At 29.0% G+C, this 21,616-nt stretch overlaps 7 protein-coding genes across 7 annotated transcripts; 4 read left to right on the top strand and 3 right to left on the bottom strand.

Moving 5' to 3' along the window:
• Nucleotides 1-2,161: 2,161 nt before the first annotated feature.
• Nucleotides 2,162-4,336, bottom strand: GO595_005555 (uncharacterized protein; the record flags this gene model as incomplete). The annotated part of the gene is made up of 1 exon (XM_067918811.1): nucleotides 2,162-4,336. One exon carries the CDS (start codon nucleotides 4,334-4,336, stop codon nucleotides 2,162-2,164), a length of 2,175 nt encoding a protein of 724 aa, XP_067774187.1.
• A 1,041-nt stretch (nucleotides 4,337-5,377) lies between these two features.
• Nucleotides 5,378-6,040, top strand: GO595_005556 (co-chaperone Hsc20 family protein; the record flags this gene model as incomplete). Its single annotated transcript, XM_067918812.1, has 1 exon — nucleotides 5,378-6,040. The coding sequence occupies one exon, from the start codon at nucleotides 5,378-5,380 to the stop codon at nucleotides 6,038-6,040; it is 663 nt and encodes a 220-aa protein (XP_067774188.1).
• A 555-nt stretch (nucleotides 6,041-6,595) lies between these two features.
• GO595_005557 (uncharacterized protein) lies at nucleotides 6,596-7,645 on the top strand (the record flags this gene model as incomplete). The annotated part of the gene is made up of 1 exon (XM_067918813.1): nucleotides 6,596-7,645. One exon carries the CDS (start codon nucleotides 6,596-6,598, stop codon nucleotides 7,643-7,645), a length of 1,050 nt encoding a protein of 349 aa, XP_067774189.1.
• A 902-nt stretch (nucleotides 7,646-8,547) lies between these two features.
• GO595_005558 (uncharacterized protein) lies at nucleotides 8,548-8,892 on the bottom strand (the record flags this gene model as incomplete). Its single annotated transcript, XM_067918814.1, has 1 exon — nucleotides 8,548-8,892. The coding sequence occupies one exon, from the start codon at nucleotides 8,890-8,892 to the stop codon at nucleotides 8,548-8,550; it is 345 nt and encodes a 114-aa protein (XP_067774190.1).
• A 7,173-nt stretch (nucleotides 8,893-16,065) lies between these two features.
• On the top strand, nucleotides 16,066-16,791 carry GO595_005559 (uncharacterized protein; the record flags this gene model as incomplete). The annotated part of the gene is made up of 1 exon (XM_067918815.1): nucleotides 16,066-16,791. The coding sequence occupies one exon, from the start codon at nucleotides 16,066-16,068 to the stop codon at nucleotides 16,789-16,791; it is 726 nt and encodes a 241-aa protein (XP_067774191.1).
• A 244-nt stretch (nucleotides 16,792-17,035) lies between these two features.
• GO595_005560 (putative eukaryotic translation initiation factor 3 subunit CLU1/TIF31) lies at nucleotides 17,036-19,996 on the top strand (the record flags this gene model as incomplete). Its single annotated transcript, XM_067918816.1, has 1 exon — nucleotides 17,036-19,996. The coding sequence occupies one exon, from the start codon at nucleotides 17,036-17,038 to the stop codon at nucleotides 19,994-19,996; it is 2,961 nt and encodes a 986-aa protein (XP_067774192.1).
• Nucleotides 19,997-20,384: 388 nt separating this feature from the next.
• Nucleotides 20,385-20,966, bottom strand: GO595_005561 (NSFL1 cofactor p47; the record flags this gene model as incomplete). The annotated part of the gene is made up of 1 exon (XM_067918817.1): nucleotides 20,385-20,966. One exon carries the CDS (start codon nucleotides 20,964-20,966, stop codon nucleotides 20,385-20,387), a length of 582 nt encoding a protein of 193 aa, XP_067774193.1.
• Nucleotides 20,967-21,616: the final 650 nt, after the last annotated feature.

Raw genomic sequence — 21,616 nt, forward strand, 5'->3', positions numbered from 1 at the left:
CAAAAGTTACGTAAAAAATATTTAAAACTTGAAAACAAACTTCACGAAATAAAACAACAAAAAGAAACAATTTCAAAATTCGTAAATAACAATTCATTAAACTATCAAACAAATTATTCAGAAACATTAAAAAATGATAAATTACTTCTCGAAATACTTCAACAACGAATCAATGAAGAGACCGAAACGAAATTTGATTTATATAATAAAAATAATAAAAGTTTTAATGAAAATGTTTTTCGGTATAATAATATTTGCGAAAAGAAAAAAGAAAATATTAAACGAATAAAAACAAAAATAATTTCGATTTGTAACGAAATTAATAATAAAAAAGAAATTATTAAGACAAAGAAAAAAGAAATTTTATTTAATGTAATTCGTCATAAGTCAAATGTTTCGGCTTTAAAAAATTATAGGGAAAAATGTATGGAAAGAACAAAAGATGAAATTGAAGAAATGACAAAAATAATAAATTATAAAAAGAAGAACATAGAAGAACAAAAGAAAAAATTGCATAAAAAGTTTTGCGAACTAAAACAGAAAGAATTTGAAGCTCAAAAAATTTTTTTAGCTCACATTAATTGTTTTTAATTTTTAAATAAATTTTATCTTTCTAATCTTTTAATATTTAGTTAATTTGATAATTATACCAATGAATTTTTGAGCTTTGGAAGAGTTTATTTATCTTTTTCATTTAGTGATTCTGTTAAACTTTAGTTTCAGAAATGCTCTCTTTTTCTTGCAATATTAATACATTGCTTTTTTCATCTGTATTTTCTTTACTTTCTAAACCATTACCAAAATCTGTTTCAAATGATATGAACCTCCTTTGACATGGATGTAGACATCTTACAAGAGAGATTATTGAGATAACTACAATTGGAATACAACAAGATATTCCAATTAAAGCTTTATAATTATTTTTCGTTTTAACAACCTCATTTTTATCTAATAGTAAATAAACTTCTATAGATGAATTATTTTCTATATTTTCATGAGGTTTTAAATCATTATATTTTTTAAGAATTGATGAATCTGTTGGTTGTATTGAAGAAGAGGGAGAAATTATTCTTTTCTTCATCATTTCTAAAGGAATATAATTAAAGCATTCTTTAAGCACTAAACCTTGAGTTGCAGTAAGTTTCCAAAACATTTCATTTTGGTATGAATTGGTTGTCATTACTGCATTTGCTTCCACACCTATAAAAGATGTGTCATGTATTTTTGGCTCAAATTTTCCATTAAATAAGATACATATTAAACTTTTACAATTATAAAAAGCGTTTTTATCAATTGTTACAACTTGCTTCCCTATATATACAAATTTCAAAGAAATACAATTCATAAATGTGGACTCATGTATTGCTTTAGCTTGATTTGAGAAAGAAAATTCTTTAATACCAAAACAATTATAAAATGCTGATTTTAAAACAATATGAGGTCTTTTTCGTATATTTAAGGAAGTTAATTTGATACAATTAAAGAATGCAGATTCTCCTATATAAGTAATTAATTTACCTATATTTACAGTATGAAGATTACTACAATTAGCAAATGCAAAATCTCTAATTTTAGTTACTGAAATTAAATTTGCTTGTTCAAGTAATGTCCAATTTGCGAATGCTTCTGTTCCTATAACTACTTCGTTATATGAAAAATTTATACATTTTCTTGAGTTACGAGTAAATGAATCTTTGTGAATAATAGGCTCTTTTGAAATTTTGCTATAGCATTTTGAATATCTATGAACAGCATAAAAGGAAACCAAATGGAGTTGAATAATCATATTAATCTATTTTACTAAATATTGTTTTATTACCTTGAATGAATATTCAAATTGACAATATAATAATGTATCTTTATAGTTTAATAAAAAATGCATAAATTTACTATGCTTAAGTACTCTTTTCAAGCAAACTTAAACTTTATTAAACTTAAATTCTAGTAGAATTCTAATTTAAATGAACCTTGGCAAAATATTAAGTTATGATTCAAGAACAAATCCGAACAACTTTCAATAAATCGTATTAAAATTATACAAATTATCATCCGAAAACAAAACAACAAATTAACAAAAAGTTTATTTTAACATAAAAACATGTAAATTTTTTATTTTACGCTCTATATATTACCACAATTTCACTTCTTTCTCTGATGAAATTTATGTTTTCTTTTTCTTTTCTTTGCTTTTGTTACTCTGTTCATCGCTTTCTTTTTCGTTAACATTTTCTTTCTCATCTTTATCTTCACTTTCTTTTTCTTTATCATTTTCATTTGACTTTTTCTTGTTTTTTTCTTTTTTCTTTTCGTTTTGACTTTCATTGTAATCATTGTCTTTGGTTTCATCATTCTCTTTTACATCTTGTTTACTTTTGTCTTTTTTATCTTTTTTCTTCTCTTTTTCGTTTTCACTTTCATTGTCATCATTGTCTTTGGTTTCATCATTCTCTTTTACATTTTGTTTACTTTTGTCTTTTTTGTTTTTATTTTCATTTTCATTTTCGCTATCTTTTCTCTTTTGTTTCTCTTTTTTCTTTTCGTTTTCACTTTCATTGTCATCATTGTCTTTGGTTTTATCATTCTCTTTTACATTTTGTTTAGTTTTGTCTTTTTTATCTTTTTTCTTCTCTTTTTCGTTTTCGCTTTCTTCTTCATTTTCATTCTCTTTTACATTTTGTTTACTTTTGTCTTTTTTATCTTTTTTCTTCTCTTTTTCGTTTTCGCTTTCTTCTTCATCTTTATTTTGCTTGCGTTCATTTTCTTTATTTTTCTCTTTTCGTGTTTTCATTTTTGGTGTTTTCTTTGCTTTAACTTCTGGAAATACAATTTTCGGCTCATTTTCGTCATACGTCAATTTCATATTTACTGGAATCGTTAAATTGTTCACTTCCAGTTTCACTGATACCTTTTGCGGCGGCTTGTGCTCATATTCCTCTTCCTCGCCTTCGCTTCCACTTTCACTTTCTTCTTCATCAGAAACTTCGGCATCTTTTCCATCGATTTTATTAAGTCTTTCTTCTGCATCTTTTAACTTTTCTTTTAATATTTTTAACTTATCATTTAACTCATTTAATTCATTTTCGTTTTCATTTTCATTTTCTTCATTTTCTTTTTCATTTTCTAATTCATTTAATCGATCAATGCACCATTTAATTCTTTTTTCGGACGAAACAATTCTTTTCATGAAACTAATTTCCCCATTAATTTCATTATTAATGTCTTCAATTTTATTTGTTATAATATTTTGTATCTTTAAATTATTGCCATTAAATAACTTCCAATCATTTTCAAGCATTGAAATCATCGCATTAGAAAAGTTTCGAAGTGATTCAATATCATCATTAAATCCTTTCGTTACCCATTCAGAATCATCTTTTTCATCATCATCAATACAACTTAAGTTTCCTTTGATTTCATCATATAAACCGTTAATTTTCGATTCAATTTTGTTAAGTTTTACGTTAATTTCGGTTTTTCTTAGGTTTATTTTATCTTCAATTGCTTTGAATGATTTCTCCAACGATTTAACTTGCTCATCAATTGTTTGTTGTTGTTCTTTTATGTTGCTAACAGTACTTTGGGAATTGGAAAGCTTCATTGTGACAAAACTAAAAAATTGTTCAATATTACTTGAAAATAATGAAATGCTCATCGAAGCTTCTTCACGAATATTCGATATGTCTTGCGGAAGATCATTTTTGAAGTAAGCATCAAACTCATGACGAAGATTTTGTAAATTAGTTTGAATGGCATTTTGTGAAATAGAATTTTCGATTGACGAATTTGAAGATTTTTCAATAGAGGACAACTTGGTTTCAATCTCATCAAGCCTTAACTGAAGTGGATCAAGTTTGCTTTTGGTAGAAGAGAGAAATTCGCTTCTGTCTTGAAATGACTCATTTGAAAGTTCAGATATTCGATCAATTTGTTCATGAAAATTTGCTATTTCCTTATTAATTGAATCGGATTCATGGTCAAGACGAGAACGTTCTTTTTTAAGTTCTTCAATAAAGATATCTAATTTGGAATTTGCATCAGTTTGAATAATTTGATCAAACTTTGCTTGAACTTCATTGCTTTTTGCTTGTAATTTTGTCGCAAACAATGTGTCTATTTGACTTATTTTTTGATTTAAATCATCAATTTGTTTTTGAATGAAATTGTTTTGACGCTCAATGTTTTGAATCTTTGGCTCACTTTCACGAGTTAATAATGTTATGCGTGAATCAAGCTTTTGAATTTCTCGATCTTGCTCACTTTGAATTGCTTGAATTTGACCAATGATTGTAGTTTTCATTCTTTGTGTTTCTAATGCTGGGTTCCTTGTTGGAGACATGTTTAATTGATATGGATTTGCATTTGGTTTTAATGGTGGCAATTCTGATGCAATTTTCATTAAAAACACGTTATTATTGGAGAACGTTTAACAATAATATGGAAATAAAAATCAATATAAAACCAGTTTTCCCTAAAAAATAGTGAACATATAGATATATTAAATTGTAGTAAAATGGAATTTAACATTTCTCCTCAAAAATTATAAATTTTAAAATTTATGAGTATTAAATTCCACTTGTACTTAAGTTTATTAAATTCCATAAGCACGTCTTAAAATAAAAACAGATATTTTGAATGCAAAGTTTATTTTGATTTCCTTCTACATAAGAAGCTTATAGTCAATAGAATTGCGTTGGATACGATCAAAAATCCCAATATAAGTAATTCGACTTCATCACTCATTTTGATAATAATTCTATCCTCATACACCGAAATGTCACTGGTGAATCGGATTGAAAGTGCCAAAAGTTCCATATCTGTAATTTGTGGTTCTAAGCTTTCTCCAAGTTCTTGAAGTGTTTGCATCTGCTTTGACCTTACAACTCTTCTAATGCTTTGTGAAAGGTTGTATGCCTTTTCTTCATATGAATTTGGAGCAATGCAAATTCCTTTTTTGCGTACTTCACCTACTTTACACCTCGGAACTACAATATAATTTGTAATAACCTTTGCAGAGAAAAGTGTGAATGAAAGAAAAGTAAAAATTAAAATAGGATAAAAAACAAAAGAACTTGAAAATATCTTAGAACAAAATCCGAGAGTAGCTCGATATCTTTGAACGAGTTTTCCTGGCTTTTTTGCGGAGTGTAATGGTGTTGCTTTTGGACTTGTGTATGGTTTCTTTGGATTTCTAGCTGAAGCTGGTGTTTGTGGTGATATCTTTCTTGGAGAAGCCACTGCGCTTACTTCTGAAGAGGTATCATCGAATAATTTTGAAAGATGAGCTGGAGTTCTTTGCATTTAAACTTTTTTGGATCGCGCGGTTTTTACGACCGTTAATTTTCAATGCGATAATTGGCCGATACCAAAGTAACATAAGATGCTTTCCCTGCATAACCCTCACCAATCTTTCCTAAGGGCATTTGCCAACCAGTGCAAAGAAGTGTGCTGTTGGAATTGCCATTTGCAACAACCACATAAGGATTGCGAGTTCTTTTGTAAAAATTGTCATAAATTATTGCCTGCAAAATTCGAAAATTATTTCTCATTGTTTAATCAACCAAAAACTTACGATATTGACCTGGCTAAGCTAGAAAAGGCATACAAAGCTTATCAACGTCAAGTTCATCCTGACCGATTTTTCCAATCTTCGGAATTTGAAATGAAAAATGCTGACAATGTTTCGTGTTGTGTGAATGATGGATACAAAACATTAAAAGATCCAATTAAAAGAGCAGAATACATCCTTGAATTATTTAAGAAAAAAACTGTTGTAGATGTCCCACCCGATTTCTTAATGGAAGTTTTAGATATACATGAACAGATTTCGGCAACAAGTAAATCTCCTGTTCTAAAGCAATTACTTGATCAAGTGGATCAGATTTTCAATGATGAAAGCGGAAAATTATCAAAGTCACTCAAAATCATTGACGACAAGCAAGTTTCGAACCCAGAAGGTGCAGCAAAGAGCATTGCAAAGTTGAAATATTTGAATCGTATTCGGAACATGATTCATGAAAAGCTTCCTCTTGCAAGTGAATAGAATAAAGTGACTAAGTTTTATTTTCATATATGTACATAAAATCAATGAAATGTGTAAAAAAATTTTTTTGTCGCTGGTTAACGTTATTTAATGTAAAATCTTCATTCAAATACTGAAACGTATTTTTATTTAAAAATTTGTTAGAAACGATGTTGGCTTTGATTGGTTTACATATCAATTGAACGTTTTTTTGCTCATCAAACAGTCAATTTTATGATCGGTGAAAAAATATTCTTCATTGACATATTGGTTTTTTGGACATTGCCACGATAATTTAAAGCATTTTTCATGTCAAAAGAAAATCTTGCTTAATTATTTATTTGTTCGGTAATATGGTATATTAATTACTAATTTTTTTATATAAAATAATGAACCTATATTATAGAATTTTCAAAGGGATATATAAAAACACATTAAATATATTATGTAAACATTTCATTCTTTTGCGTAAAATAATTCTTGGCGAAAATCTTCATTGTTGATTAAAATTTTCAATTGATATTTGGCCGAAATAACCGTTTTATTCAAATCTGTGTGAAAAAGCTCAGGCAACCAATGAGCAACGAGCAAAACCCTTTTGATTTTTCCTACCAAGGACTACCGAACACAGCTAACAACTCCGATGACTTCACAAATGCTTTTTTTGGTGCAGATGATTCTGGTTTTAATCAAGATGATTTCCAATTTTCTTTCGATAACGAACCAATATCAGACAATTTTTTCGATTTTGATGGCGGACATACAGAAACAGTAACCAGTGATTCACATGTTGAAGTTAATCCTTTTTCATTTAATCTTCAACAAAACAAGTATCTTGAAGACTTCACACCAATTCAACAAACACAAGATTTTGGTTTTTGGGGTAACACAAGTCAACCAACAGCTCCAGGTCATAAACGTACCTCTTCTCGAACAGATTCATTTAGTCCAGATACTACTTTTGAACAACCCAAACAACAACCACGAAACCACCGAACGAAGACAGCACCTATACCAGGTTTTAAACAGAGTTCACATCGCAAAGATTTTTTCGAAGTTGGACAAAATGCGCATGCAATATCTTTACCGAACAAGACGGAAGAAGACAGAAAATTTGCTGAGCTCTGCCATGATGAGACAGTACAGATTAATCCATTTCAAATTGGGTTTATTCCACATAATTATTTTCGAAATCAATTTTACACATTTGGGAACATAGTTGGTGATTACTTCCAAAAGAAGAACAATCCCAACTGTCGATTTCTTCACAAGCTTTATAACGCCATTAAGCTTGGGGAAGCATATCCTGAATATTTGATATATGTTGGTATTTCATGGATATCTAATGAAGTTATCCAAGTCTCCAAGTACAGATTCGCACGTCTTTTAGGGATAAAGACGATTGACGGGTCATTGTTTCATCGCCAAGGAAACTTTCCTTCGTTCGGATTCACGGAGCTTTCCGGCGAGGAAATCATCCGTGAATTTGGCAGTCAAAAATTGAATAGCATGGATTGTGACGTGGATAAACTATTGAAACACGAGGAAGGAATATTCGTTCGAAACGGAAACATACAACAAATACTCGAAATGTGTAAATGGAAAAGTAGTAAAGTTCGTGACTAAAAAAAAATATCGAAGAAAGTTGAATTTAATAAAATATGGTTAATGATTTGTTGATTTTGTTTTTGCAAAATAATATTGAAATCATTTAGTACAGATCTTGTTTTGTCATCTGGAAGTGGATGACTTCGTTGTTGGAAAAACAGTTTATGTGGAATCACATTTGTAACATAAGTAATGATCTTCTGGTTGATAATACTTATTACAACATAAACTACAAAAAGTACCTCCACAGTTTCTACAAATACATGTGCAATTCGAACAAACATTCTTATGACATATGGGACAGGTATACGTGGGAACATATTTTCGACACTTATAGCAGATATTAGGATTTTCTTTGTTATTTCGACTGCCGATAAACAATGTAAGGAGAGTTCGTTCACCTTCACATTCTTTATCAGTGGCTCTGACTTCACGAAAGGGGTCCATCTATAGAAACCGTTAGTTGTGATTTTGGGGTGGTTCAAAGCCCTTGAAAAATGTAAATTAATGAATAAAAACATTCAAAATGGAATTTTACTTTTAAAAAAGATTTTTTTTTCGCTTTCATTACAGAAAAATGGAATGTTTTGATATTTTAGATAATTTTTATCAATGTGTTGAATAAAAAATTAATTTAATGATGTTCCTCAAGTAATTTAAGGATTTCTTTATTTCCCTTATTACATGCTAACACAGATGCTTCATTAAATAGTTTAAATAATTTACGCATACCTTGAGTAGCAACAGCAGTAATTAGGGTGGTATTTACTTGATCACCTACGGAACCTTCACCGGAACCTGTATTAAATGTAATGTTTCCGGAACAATTATAAGTCTCATTAGAATACTTTACAGTCTTCAATGGACGTCCACGTGAATAACTACGTCTACGTAACCTACGAGGCATAACAATAAAAAATTTAATGTTGTGGGAGATTTATTAATTGAGGATGAATTAAATAGAAGGGTACATCCTTACGGCGACGATCATATCGGATGGCACCTATCGAAACGATTGGAAGTACAATAACCCAATTCTCAACCAACTGAGGATTCTCCTTAATAAAACCTTTAAGGAGTCCAACATTACTGAAATAAATGGACTTAACTTGTCCTTCGGAATCTGGCATAAGACATGGAGCAGGTGGAGGTATTGAAAACGATTTTTCTTCATCATCTGATTGAATAACATCAGGACAAACATTATTAAAATCAAAATTGTCGTCGCTAAAGTCAAAATTATCAAAGGATTCTTCATATTCCATGGATCTAAAAATATGTTTATTCCCACATAGTGTCGAGTTAGGAACTTGCTGTTGACATATGATATGAAATATCTTCGATATTTAATTATGTCAATTGAATACTTTATTTGAAAAAGTGGTGGTATAAATAAATTTAAAAAAAAATGACAAAAATTTGAAAATAAATGCCACAATTTGGCAGGACCATTTATTCAATTCAATGGCGAGAAGAAGTGTTGAAGCACAAGAATCAGCCAGGAGAAGAGATATTGGTGAGTTACAAATTAATCAGGTTAACCCAGAAGCTCAAAGATGGATTGCAACTATTAACAATTATTCTGATGATCAGTATAACAGTGTCAAAATATTTATAACAATGTGGTGCAGATATGGAATAGCAGGAAATAAAATTGCACCGACTACTCAAACTCCACACCTTCAATGTTATTTCCATTCAAAAAAGAGAATGAGAAAACAATCAATATACGCTAAATTAGGTTTTAATAATTTATATCTTGAAGTTGCAAAAGGTACAGAGGATTCTAATATTCGTTATTGTAGAAAGGATAATAATTATTTCGAGGATGGTAAATTACCTGCAACAGTTGAAAAAAAATTAGGAGAAGATGATTTTTATGGGCAAATGATGAAAGACATAAAGGAATTGTCAATTGAAGAATTAGATGCTAAATATCCTAAACAGATGATTCTTCATCGAAATCAAATTCTATCAGTTAGAAGAGATTCAATGTTAAGAAATGTTGCAATCAGAGGAACTTATAATGGAGATTTACAAATAAAGAATTTATGGATTTTTGGTAAAGCAGGTATTGGAAAATCTAAATGGGTCCACCAAGTCTCACCACTGGAGATATACCCAAAGGTATTTAATAAGTGGTGGGACGGGTATATATTGAATGATCATAAAATTGTCTGTATAGATGACTTCCCTTGGAAAGGGGATGCATTAACTCAACATATTAAAATTTGGGCAGACAGATATCCATTTTTAGGTGAAATAAAAGGAGGATCTATGGTAATTTATTCAGGTACATTTAGACTTATAATAACAAGTAATCATAGTATTGATGAATGCTTTCAAAATGCTTCGGATGAAGATATTCAAGCTCTAAAACGTAGATTTAAAGAAGTGCAAATATTGGCTACTGACGATTTATTCCTACAGTCAGTGGTAACTTTTGAAATGATTCAGTAATCAATTCATTTGACTCAATAAGAGCCTTATAAAATTAATTTTTATATACCAGTCACTTTATGAGTTGGCGACCGTTATGAGCAATTTTTTTGGTGACAGTTGACGATCAAAATGAATTGAATATATAAAATAAAGTATTCAATTCAGGCTATCGGGGGACCGTTATGAGCGATTTCTTGTAATTTTTGCTAGGTAATATAATCTTGCTCAGGTACCATTAACGTCCTCCGCAAGATGAAGGCCTAGCAAAAATTATTATTATTTTTAATCGTTTTCGAATAACGGCCTTCTATCAAAAATAAAATTAAACCTGACCCCCACCTTTAGTACATTTTATACTGATCACCTGTCTACGCCCTTTTATAAAAAAAGTGCTCCGCGGAGTCGGGCTTCGGCAGGTTTGTGATAAATGCACTCATTCGCCATTAGGGCTCTCTTTGGGGGAGGGGGTACCTTGGTTTATAGAAAAAGAAAAAAAGAAAAAAGTTCTCAATTGCCCATAGAGTGAACAAACTTTGTTATTATCACTTATGTGCTGAGTCGAAAAGAAAAAAAATTTTACCAGAAAAATCGAAAAAAGAAGAAAAAACCTTAATATCAATTGAATGGTTTACATATTACAATTAAAAATTAAATGAATAATTAGAATTAGGAACAATTAAAACACTTGGGGCAGATACTTCAAAATTAGTTTCACGAATATAAAATACAAGAGATTTATTAAATGTAAAAAAACCAACTATACGATCATTAACTGATGGAAAAGAAGTACCAAAATCATATAAATAATAATAAAAAGTACCTGAATTAGAAAGTGAAGATTGATGAATAAAATTAACATATATCTCTGTATATTCAGAATTGGGTTGATTGGGTTCAATTTGAATTACATAATAATGAGTACCATCTATTGTCTGATTTAAACCAGTAGAATAAGTAAATTGAGTTAAGGGAATAAATCCAGGAACATTAGATATAGAAATAGGAGATATTGGTATATTAACTCTAATAGTAGAGCCAATTTCATAAGCAACTCTTTTAGTACTAGTACCACCAGGATAATTAACAATTTCCAAATATTATTTTGAATTATTATATTATCAGAATAAATTTTAATAAAATTAAATAAATGTCCTTAGCATTGATATCAATTCCATTTTGTGCAAGAAGTAATTTAACTATTTCTATGTGATCTCTTTCAGATGCTTTCATAAGTGCTGTCCTAAATATTACATATAACTTCCAAATATTATTTTTAATTGTTAAATGATTAAAATAAATATTTAATAAAACAAATAGATATCTTTTGCATTAATCAATTCCTTTATGTTCTAGAAGCAGTTGAACAACATCATAGTTACCAACACCAGATGCAACCATTAGTGGTGTTTCAAAATATTTTTATAATTTTTGAAAATATATATGAATTATCAAATTGTTAAAATAGATATTAAATAAAACAATTAAATATTTTTTATATCTATATTAATGTCTTTTTGTTCAAGAAGTAATTTCACTGTTTCTATATTAAAATTTTCAGATGCAATAAGAAGCGCTGTATTAAATATTTATAATAATTTCCAAATATTATTTTAAAATTTCAAATTCTTTATATAAATATAAAATAAAATAAATATATACTTTGAGCATTCACCTCAATTCCTTTTTGTTTCAGAAGCAATTTAACGATTTCTATGTTATCTTTAACAGAACCATAAATAAATGATGTAAAATATAATTTTATTTTATTCCAAATTTTATTTTGAATCAAAAAATTATTCGAACAAGCACCAAATAAAACAAATTTATATTTTTATGATTGAAATCAATTCCTCTTTTAGCTAGAAGTAATTTAACTATTTCAGGATTTCCTGCTGCTGAAGCATATATAAGTGCTATCATAAAAAATATAAATAATTTTCGAATATTATTTCGAAATATTAAATTAATTAAATAAATATCGAATAACACAGAGAAATATCTTCAGCATTAATATTAATTCCTTTTTGTTCAAGAAGTAATTCAACGATTTATATATGATATTTTAAAGATGCAATCATAAGTGCTGTTTTAAATATTTTTAATTAACTCCATATTTTATAATGAAATATCGAATTCTGAAAATAAATTTTTTTCATAACAAATAAACATTTTTATCATTAACATCAATAACTCTTTGTTCAAGAAGGAATTGAACGATTTCTGTATATCCTTTTTCTGATGCATAAATGAGTGGTGTCTTGAATAATTTTAATAATTTCCAATTCTCATCAAGCCACTTTTTGAAATGAAAAAATTAAAAAAAATAATTTCGTTCACAATTTTCAATTCAATTAAAAATTGCATAATTTTATTGTTTATATAGAAAGTGCCTCTGAAATTTCCATACCAGCTCTGCTCATGTCTACTGAAACATATCGAGTATATGCAGAACTTTTCCACCTTCCATGGGCTTTTATGATACAATCATTAACATCTTTTAGTGAGGCATAATATGCTGCTCCTCTACGAAAACTATGAAATTTATAATTTTGATATTCTTCAACTCCAATCATCCTAAGTACATAAATAAGATGGACTCTGAGTGTGGATTGAGTTCGAGATTCTATGTGATCATTACTAGAAATTAAGTTTAAATAATTTATAAATCGGAATGGGCTATAATCTGTCTTATTATCATAAATATATGTAAACGTACCATTCCCGGACTGATCTGTTTTAGCAGTCTGTATGTTTAGTTTTATTAAGTTTTCGCCTTCAATTACAATATCGCTTTTTTTAAGGTTTAGCGCTTCACTTATTCTGAGAAATGCTGCAAACATTAACAATATCAAGAATATAAACTTTAAATTATCAATATTTGTTGGTGGAAATTTTTCAATTATTTTCGAAAACCATTTTGGATCAAACGGTAACTTTGCATTCGGACAAAAACCTGAATATAGTGACCTCCTTATTCCACTCTTAAATATTTTGAATTTTATTGAATGTGTTAATATTTCCAAGTCATTTTGTTGAAAATAATGTGTAAAACTATTAATGTAAGCTTGTAACGTACAACATTTCATATTCTGATTCTGTTTAAATATAATGAATGCAACCATTTTGTCATGAGTAATAGGAAATGGTTCTTCGTGTATTAGATTTATCATCACTTTGGCATAAGCATGAATCAGCCTATCATATGTACTTTTCGTTCCTGCTGAAACATTTGCGGCTGATATTGTATCAGCTTCAGCAAGTAATTGCTCCATCAATGACATTTTAAATATGATTCATAAAAAAAACTTAAAAACAATATTGAAAATTGTGAGCGAAATTACTTTTTTTAATTTTTTCATTTCAAAAAGTGTCGATGAGAATTACACATAATAAAGACAACTTTTTAAGACGATGACCAAAGTTCATCGTCTTAAAAAGTTGCCTTTATTATTTGTGAAATAACATATATAAATATCGAATCATTAGGAGAAATTGTAAAAAAAAAAATAAATAAACTCCTTTAGCATTTAAATTAATACTTTTTTGTTCAAGAAGAAATTTACAAATATCTGTATAACCTTTTTCAGATGCATTTAAGAGAGTTAAAAATATTTTGGATAAATTCCAAATGTTACATTGAAATGTTATATCATATGAATAAAATTTGAAACAAATTAACAAACAATATTTTCTTTAAAATTATAAAAACATTTATTTTCAAGAAGGTAATAAAAAAGTTCTTTATTCCATGAAATAGTTTCAATTTTCGAAAAATCGATAAGAGGCTGTTGCTTTTCATAAAAATATTGTGTAATAAATAGATTACCAGCTTCAATAGATGCACCTATAAGAGAATAATTAATTTTTAATCCATTTGTTTCAAAAAATGATAAAAGTTCATAGTTATTGTATAAAATAGATAGCTTTCCTAAGTATGATATTTCAACATAACTTTCAATTTTGTTTTCATAAAGATAATGGAAGACATCATTCCGATGAAATTCAATTGCTGTTTTATATCCATCTTTAAATGATGAATGATTTTGTTCACATAAATGAATAATTTCAAGATTTCCACCTGCCACAGCATATTTTCCTGCATTTTCTACATTTGCACCATTCATAAGTAAATATTTAAAACATTCAATTGATCCAAAAAATGCTGCATAATCAATTAATGTTACATTTGGATATTTTTGATTAATAAAATCACATTTTTCATAAAGTGATGGTTCAATTATTTGATTAAAATCAAAATCACTTTGAGATGATATTTGTTGAAGTTTTTTTATATCATCATTTCGAATTATTTTTGAAATCTCATTTGGATTAACACCTTCTTTAATTAATTTCTTATGTAGTTCCCAATTATTTGCTTTAAGTTTATGAATGTTTTCACAAAAATATTTATAAAATTGATTTTCCTTGAAGATAATATATTCATCTTCAGACATATAATGTGCAAAATATGGCGTCTTTTTACACTTTTTTTGATCGACAAATCCATTTTCAATCAATCCTTCAAGGAGATAATTTGATTCTTGACTTTCATTTGAGAAGAGAATTTGCACAAAAATATCAAATACAATATTTTCACTTTCCTTTTTTGTTCCAATTTTTTGTAAATACTTTAGACATAATTTGCTTTGACCTTTTAAAATAAAATATAAATAAATCATTCTACAAACAATGTGGAAGTATGAAAATGCAAATTTTGAAGAAAAGTATAACAATGAAGAATCAACAGCTTCTTCAATATTATTTTCATTTAAATCAAAAATGACCTTTTCAAGGTTATGCAGATTTTGAAGATTTTCACTAAATTTGGCTGCTGTATTGCTTTGATTTCCACCCATTAACTCTTGAAAAACAATAAGAAAGTATAACGTGCAATAATTCAAAATTAAACTAAAATGGTCGGTTATTTAGTTTTTGAAGCTCAGAAAAAAATGCCAAGAACCAAAGAAAAAATCAAATTTTGTGCGCAATTTGATCGACATTTGATTTGAACACACCGATTCATGTTAACTGACAGTTTTCGACCAAACAAACAAATTCAACTTTTTCAGATGGAAGCAGCTGGGGTTTGCTGTGACTTATTGAAAATTTCTTTTCTAGGAATTTTCTGTTTTTTTGGAACATAACATGTGCTCGTTCACTTGAGTTTTCTTATTTTTAAAGAAGTAGTTTCTCATTTGATATATATTCAAAAAAGTGATGATAATTTTATTTTTTTGGTTTAAATAATCTTATTTAAAAATACTTAGTTTGCATTTTCGTCAGGATCATGTAAAACAACATAATCAAGAAATGGTGAAATTGCGGCAAAATTTTCATCGAACCACTTTATAAGCACCGTCTTCCTTCGTTTTGCATCTCGGTCCAGTTTAATGTTTGCGTGGTTTGCTAAAACTGTTGCAATGCTAACTAGTTCAGGTTGTTTAATATTGACGCCAAATCTCCTGGTAATTTCTTTCCATACAGGGCTTCCTTTGGGGTCAAATCCAGAAAGCCTTCCATTTATTCTTTTTTTCTCGGCGTTACTTTGGGAATTTGGATTCATGTAAGCATCAAAAGTAGGATTTACAATCTCAGGATGCTGAGACAATATCTCATTTATTTGGTATAATGTTTGATTTGTTTCTGGAGTCTCAGTTAATCCTTCTTGTTTGGGGATGGTTTCTTCATTCATGTTTCGATAATAAAAGCCCGCCAAGTTTTTCTGAAAAGTTCTGTTTTTTAACGGTTATGGGTGATTACAGAGGCGGAAAAAGACGTTTAATTTATAGGAAGGAAAAATGAAACAAAAAAATTTGGAAAATCAAATAAAACAAAAAACAAAATTGTTAATTGAAGCAAAAACTAGATACAATAGATTAGTTCGAGACGTTGAAAAAGAATTAAAAGATAAAATTGATAATTTAAAAAATCCATATGTCCATGTTTCATTAGATCTTGCCAGTAAAGTATTAAACGCATTGAACAACGATCTATCAATGCTTCCAGATTCCATTCAAGATCTTCAAAGAATTTTAGCACTTACAAAAGAAGAAGCAATCGAAAATAATTCAGACACATTGCAACCCTTAAAATCACCAATTGGTAGTGACTCAGATTTCCATATTTCAAATGATTCAATTGATAAAAACGTTTTACCAATTCAAAGCAAGCAAATCGATAATACAAGCTCAGATGCAGATTATATGGACATCACTCAAAATGAAAGTGAAGATGATGTTTTACAAAGTAGTATTTCTTTAAGTGAGTCTCCAATAATTAAATCTAAAGAACAAAAAAGTTCTTCTAAAAGTCGCTTTTCTACAACCAGCAACAACAAGCTTTCTAATGTTTCAATCGATAAACAAAATCAAAGCATTAAATCTGATTTAGAAGAAAAAAGTGAAAACATTTTACAATTATCAAGTGATTTACAAAGTAACAAAGTATCAAGCGAAGGAAGCGATGCTATAATTGATGAATATGTTTTTGATCAAAGTGATAATTTTTCAGAACTTAACTTCGAATCTGATGAAAACAAACTTCAAACAGAAAATGAAGATTTAGAGATCTTAAATGAAGAAGAAGACTTTTCAGATATTGACTTTTCTGTTTCAAGTGGAGAAACACCCGACTTGAAAGGCATATCCCTTGATGTAGATCAATATCTAAATCAATTTGAACCGAAGGAAACAATTGACATTGATGAGTTTGTTTCAAATTAAAAATATATTGTTTTTTTTAAAAATTTTGTAAAAAATCTTTATGATTGAAAAACAACTTTAGTTCATAAACAAATGTATTTTTTAATTTTGCTTGTGACAAAATATAAAAACGAAGGTAAAACCGAAACAAAAAATAATGGCGATCATCTATCATTAACCGTTTATTTCACAATATTGATAGAACGATAAAACATAACCGCCATTTTTGAGATAGCCCTTACAAAAATTTTTGCTTCACCTAGCCATGCAACCACAGAACGAATCAAATTCAAACCCAATAAAGGTGTCGATTTGTGCCCCAGGTATAGAGCCTGTGAAATTTACTATGTCTTCGCCAGATATTTCTGTAATTCTTTCAGTTATTAATAATAGTTCTGAATTATGTTACTTTACTAATTTTGAACTTGCAACAAAATCTGGTATAGCACCTGAAGGAGGGTTTGACCTTTCTAAAGATATTGTTAACAACGAACTAGTAATTCATATCAGAGTTCTTCCATACAATGAATTGAGTGTTGTCCAACATGTCCAACAACTTTGTCGCATAATTTTTACATTAACATCAAGGAATTCATATACAGATTGTAGTCAATCAATTGTTGGTTGGCTCATACGAAAGTTCCAAAACAAGTATCCAACAGTCGAAGAAATTGATGGCTTTTATCCCGAAGGGTTATCCAAGACATACATTTCACGTCTTATTAAATTCATTGATTATGATACGACAAGTTTAACTACAGTTGAAAGATTGAGTGGTCTAATTTTAAAACTAAAAGTCACAACAACAGAAAAGAAAGATTTTATTATTTACGCAGACAAAGATGGTTTCTTTACCCAAGATTCAAAACATTATATTGCACTTCATCAACTTTTATGTCAAATATCTAAGAGCTACAATAGTAATAGTGAGCTCATTTTTGAAAAATGGTGTTCGCTTATGACAATGGAGAAGCTTCCATTTTCGCCGATAGAAAAACCGCAAATATTTTCACCGGTTTACATCAAAGGTGACAAACCAAAAATTTTTCCACAACTTGAAATCTTTAAAGTTTCACAAAGCCAAGACTTTTTATGTTCACTAGATGATGCAGTTGATGGTGCTGAAGAAGAAAGTCTGAATTATTCCTATATTAAATCCATCGAAAATAGCTATATTAAACGAAAGATATTTGAAGGTATTTCACTTATAAAACGAGGCTACATCAATCCAATTACTGATTCTAATAATTATCTTTATTATGATTTATTTATAACGAGACTTTCCGACCTATCGAATTTCTATGAAAACAAAGGCGGAATTGAATCGGCCGATAGAACGATACAGAACGAAGTCCGAATTTATTCAGATTTAACAAACATTGAAAATTCACAAATTAGAGTTACTAGAACGTTTATAGTTGATTACTTTACAGAACGTTGGAATGTCCAATGTTTAATTCCAGGGCTAATTAATCATAGCGCAACTATTACATATGGGTTTAAGCCAGAAAACAAAGAAGAGTTTGTAACTGATGAACGATTTGTTGAATTTTTTGATAAACATTCGAAAGAATTAAATATATCCGAAAGTTATGTTAAATATTATGATAAACCAATAAAAAGTTCGAGTGAAGTTAATGGAGTTATAGGTAGTGATGGAAAGTTATATTTAATTGATATGCATCGAACAACACCACGCGATGCGAACTTTCCAGATCCTGTTAAGCATCATGGATATTTAATACGCCGAGAAGCCATTCGATTATTTGAGATATATAAAGCGCTTGAACAAAACTCGAAAGTGTTAATTGAACTTGGCGGCTCTAAAGAGTTACAATATCATCATAAAGATCCGAATGCCAGTAAAGAAGAAAAGGAAAAACTCGAACAAAAAATCCAAGAAATCATTGATAATCGGGAAACAATATTATATGACATTAATGCATTAACAATTGATTCAAAAACGACTGAAATACCAAAGAACATATTGGAAATATCGGAGTTTATTATTAATGTATCAATTCCACGTTTTGTTAATGAGTTTCTTACAAGTAAAGTGTTTATAATGGATGGGCAACATATCGTTGATGAAATGCATAATCATGGAATTAATGCACGTTATTTAGGCAAAGTGAATGAATATTTGAACAAATCAAATTCTCCAATTAAAGATATAATTAATGTAATCATTGAAAGCGAAATGATTTCAAGATCATTTAAAGTATATGTACGAAGAAAGCAATCTTCACTTGATGAATTTTTAATATTATTAAATGATTTACTTGGATTTAATGAAACATCCGATGAAACTTTTAATATAATTCGAAGGAAATCCGAAGAAAAGTTTAATTGGAAACCTTCCAAACCAAATGCATCACAACGTACACTTATAATCCGAAGTATACTTAAAGCATTTGGTATTACAATTATTTCACGTAATTTTGATACGAAACCAATCGAAAAATCCGATATAATTGCAATCACTCCATGCGTTAAATATACGTCTAAAAATGATCAACAAATACAAAATTATATTAACTTCGCTATAACATTTTATAACAATGGTAACATTGAACAATCTTATCAACTTTTTAATGTCGCTGCACAACTTGGCGAACAATCACTTCATACATTTGATCCATTATTATCGATAATATATTTCTATCTTTCAATGATTGAGTTGACTCAAAAGAATTATGAATTAGCACAAAGAGAATGTGTTAAATCGTTGTTAATATTAGAGCGTTATTATGATCAAACGCATCCTGAAATTATTATAAGATATTCACTTATGGCTGATATCATGAAGGCTATGGGTAATTCTCATTTAGCATTTGCATTTGCTGCAAGAGCTGCTTTACTTTCATATTTGTTATGCCCGTTTTATCAATGGGCACCTTCTGCATTATTATTGGCAATAGAAAATATCATCGCAACAGAGCCAAAAATCGCAATAATTTATCTGCAAAAGGCTTTGGAAATGTCTGAGACAACTAAAGTAACAAATGAGTTTAAGGCGCAAATATTACATTTGATGGCAATCGCTTCGTTTAATGATAAAAATGAATTGAAGAAAACTGCAGTGTATTTGGAAAGGGCACTTGAAATGGATCCGGAAAACGAAGAAATTAAAAAGTCATTGACGTATGTGAAGGAAGAATTAAAGAGACCAATCGCTAAGAATGTGAGTAATAATAAAAATAAAAACAAAGGAAGAAAAAAATAAAATGTTAATATGCAATAGAGACCAAAACTAAATAATAAAATTCATACTAAATGAAAAAACTTTTTGACTTTCTTAAATTTGTTGAATTTTAGCATAAATTCTCAATTTCTTTGTAATGAGGTGCAATGTGCGTAACGAAAATATCAAATTAATCAAATGTATTCTCTAAAATTGGATTATTATCATTTAGGAAGTGATTTCAGTTCAATCATAATGAATAATTACAAATAAAAGAAAAACATTTGTTTTATATTGCACAATAATATGACATAACTATTTTCACAATTATATAATTCAAACTGTAAAACAAACAAAAGGAAGAAAACCAAAAACGCGCAAATGTACAACAAACAAAATCAAATGAATAAGGATTCGGTTTATAAAAAACTTAGCTCAACATGCAATTGATGTTAGCCATTTTGAGGCCTGCGGATTCAACAGATGCAGCATCATCAGTGAGAGTCTTTCCAAGTGAAACTAAAGTGATTGTTTTCTCAGCTGAACTTGGAACATTTTCTATGATGTAAGATTTGATGTCTCTGATTGTTGCTGACATGTTAACAGAAAGAATAAGATTTTGATTATTTCCAAATGAAAGCCTAATTCTAGTCTTAGGCTCTCCAGGTGTGGAATAATCGGTTTTAACTGGCTTTATTTGCGCTTGCGCTTGTGTTTGCGTTGTTTGGCTTCCAAGTGTATGTGCAGTTCCAGTAAATGATGGTGCTGGTTTTTGAACTGGTTGAACTTTCATTGGAGGTTCTTCAGCTCCCTCAGCTCCTGGCGCGATAACAGCAACGCCTGATTTTGAACCACCGGCATAGTAAGTATTGTATTTTTTAGATTTTTCATTGTGGTAAGCTATTGCAGCCTTTTCAAGATCGTCGCCATTTTGGATAAGGTATATTTGTTGAGTTCCTTTTGGTTCTTGAAGGAATTCTGCAATCCAAATTTGCTTATCGGTATCGGACATTTATAAAAATGACGACCGTTTATTAACAAAACTTTGAAGATGCGATCTTTAAAATATTAAGATGAACCAACTTTTATCAATCATAACATCTATGTATATAGATTATTACTTTTTAATAGAGTGTTTATGGTAAAATTTAAGTAAACAATTATTTTAATGTCAATTTCAATTTCTCCTTTTTTTGATATTTTTTTCGATTTTATGTTTTTTTTAAAAAAAATGTGTTTTTGGTTTTAAAATAATTCTCATCCTTAGAATATTTTTTTTTGCCCAGAAAAATAAAACGCTTAGATGAAAGCGTACGTTAATTAATGAATGCGAGTGGAAAAATTGCTTTTCAGACTGTAAAAATTTCAATGAAACATCAAAAAATTTCCATTACACAAGATTACTCAACAGCTATATTACTATGGTATGATTATCTCAGAGAATATGATTATTTCACACATATGAAACCATGGCAAATTGTAAATAGAATTCCAAGAATCAATTTACTATGTAGAAAGGCTCCCTTTATTATACTAATTCGGAGAATGAAAACAATTTTTCCAACGCTATACAATTTTATTCCACAATCTTTCATAGTACCAATTGAAGAAGAAAAATTTGAAAAGGCGTTCAAGCAATCTCATAAGAAATATATCATAAAA

Source organism: Histomonas meleagridis (assembly GCF_020186115.1).
Source record: "Histomonas meleagridis strain 2922-C6/04-10x chromosome Unknown contig_36, whole genome shotgun sequence".
Lineage (NCBI taxonomy): Eukaryota > Parabasalia > Tritrichomonadida > Dientamoebidae > Histomonas > Histomonas meleagridis.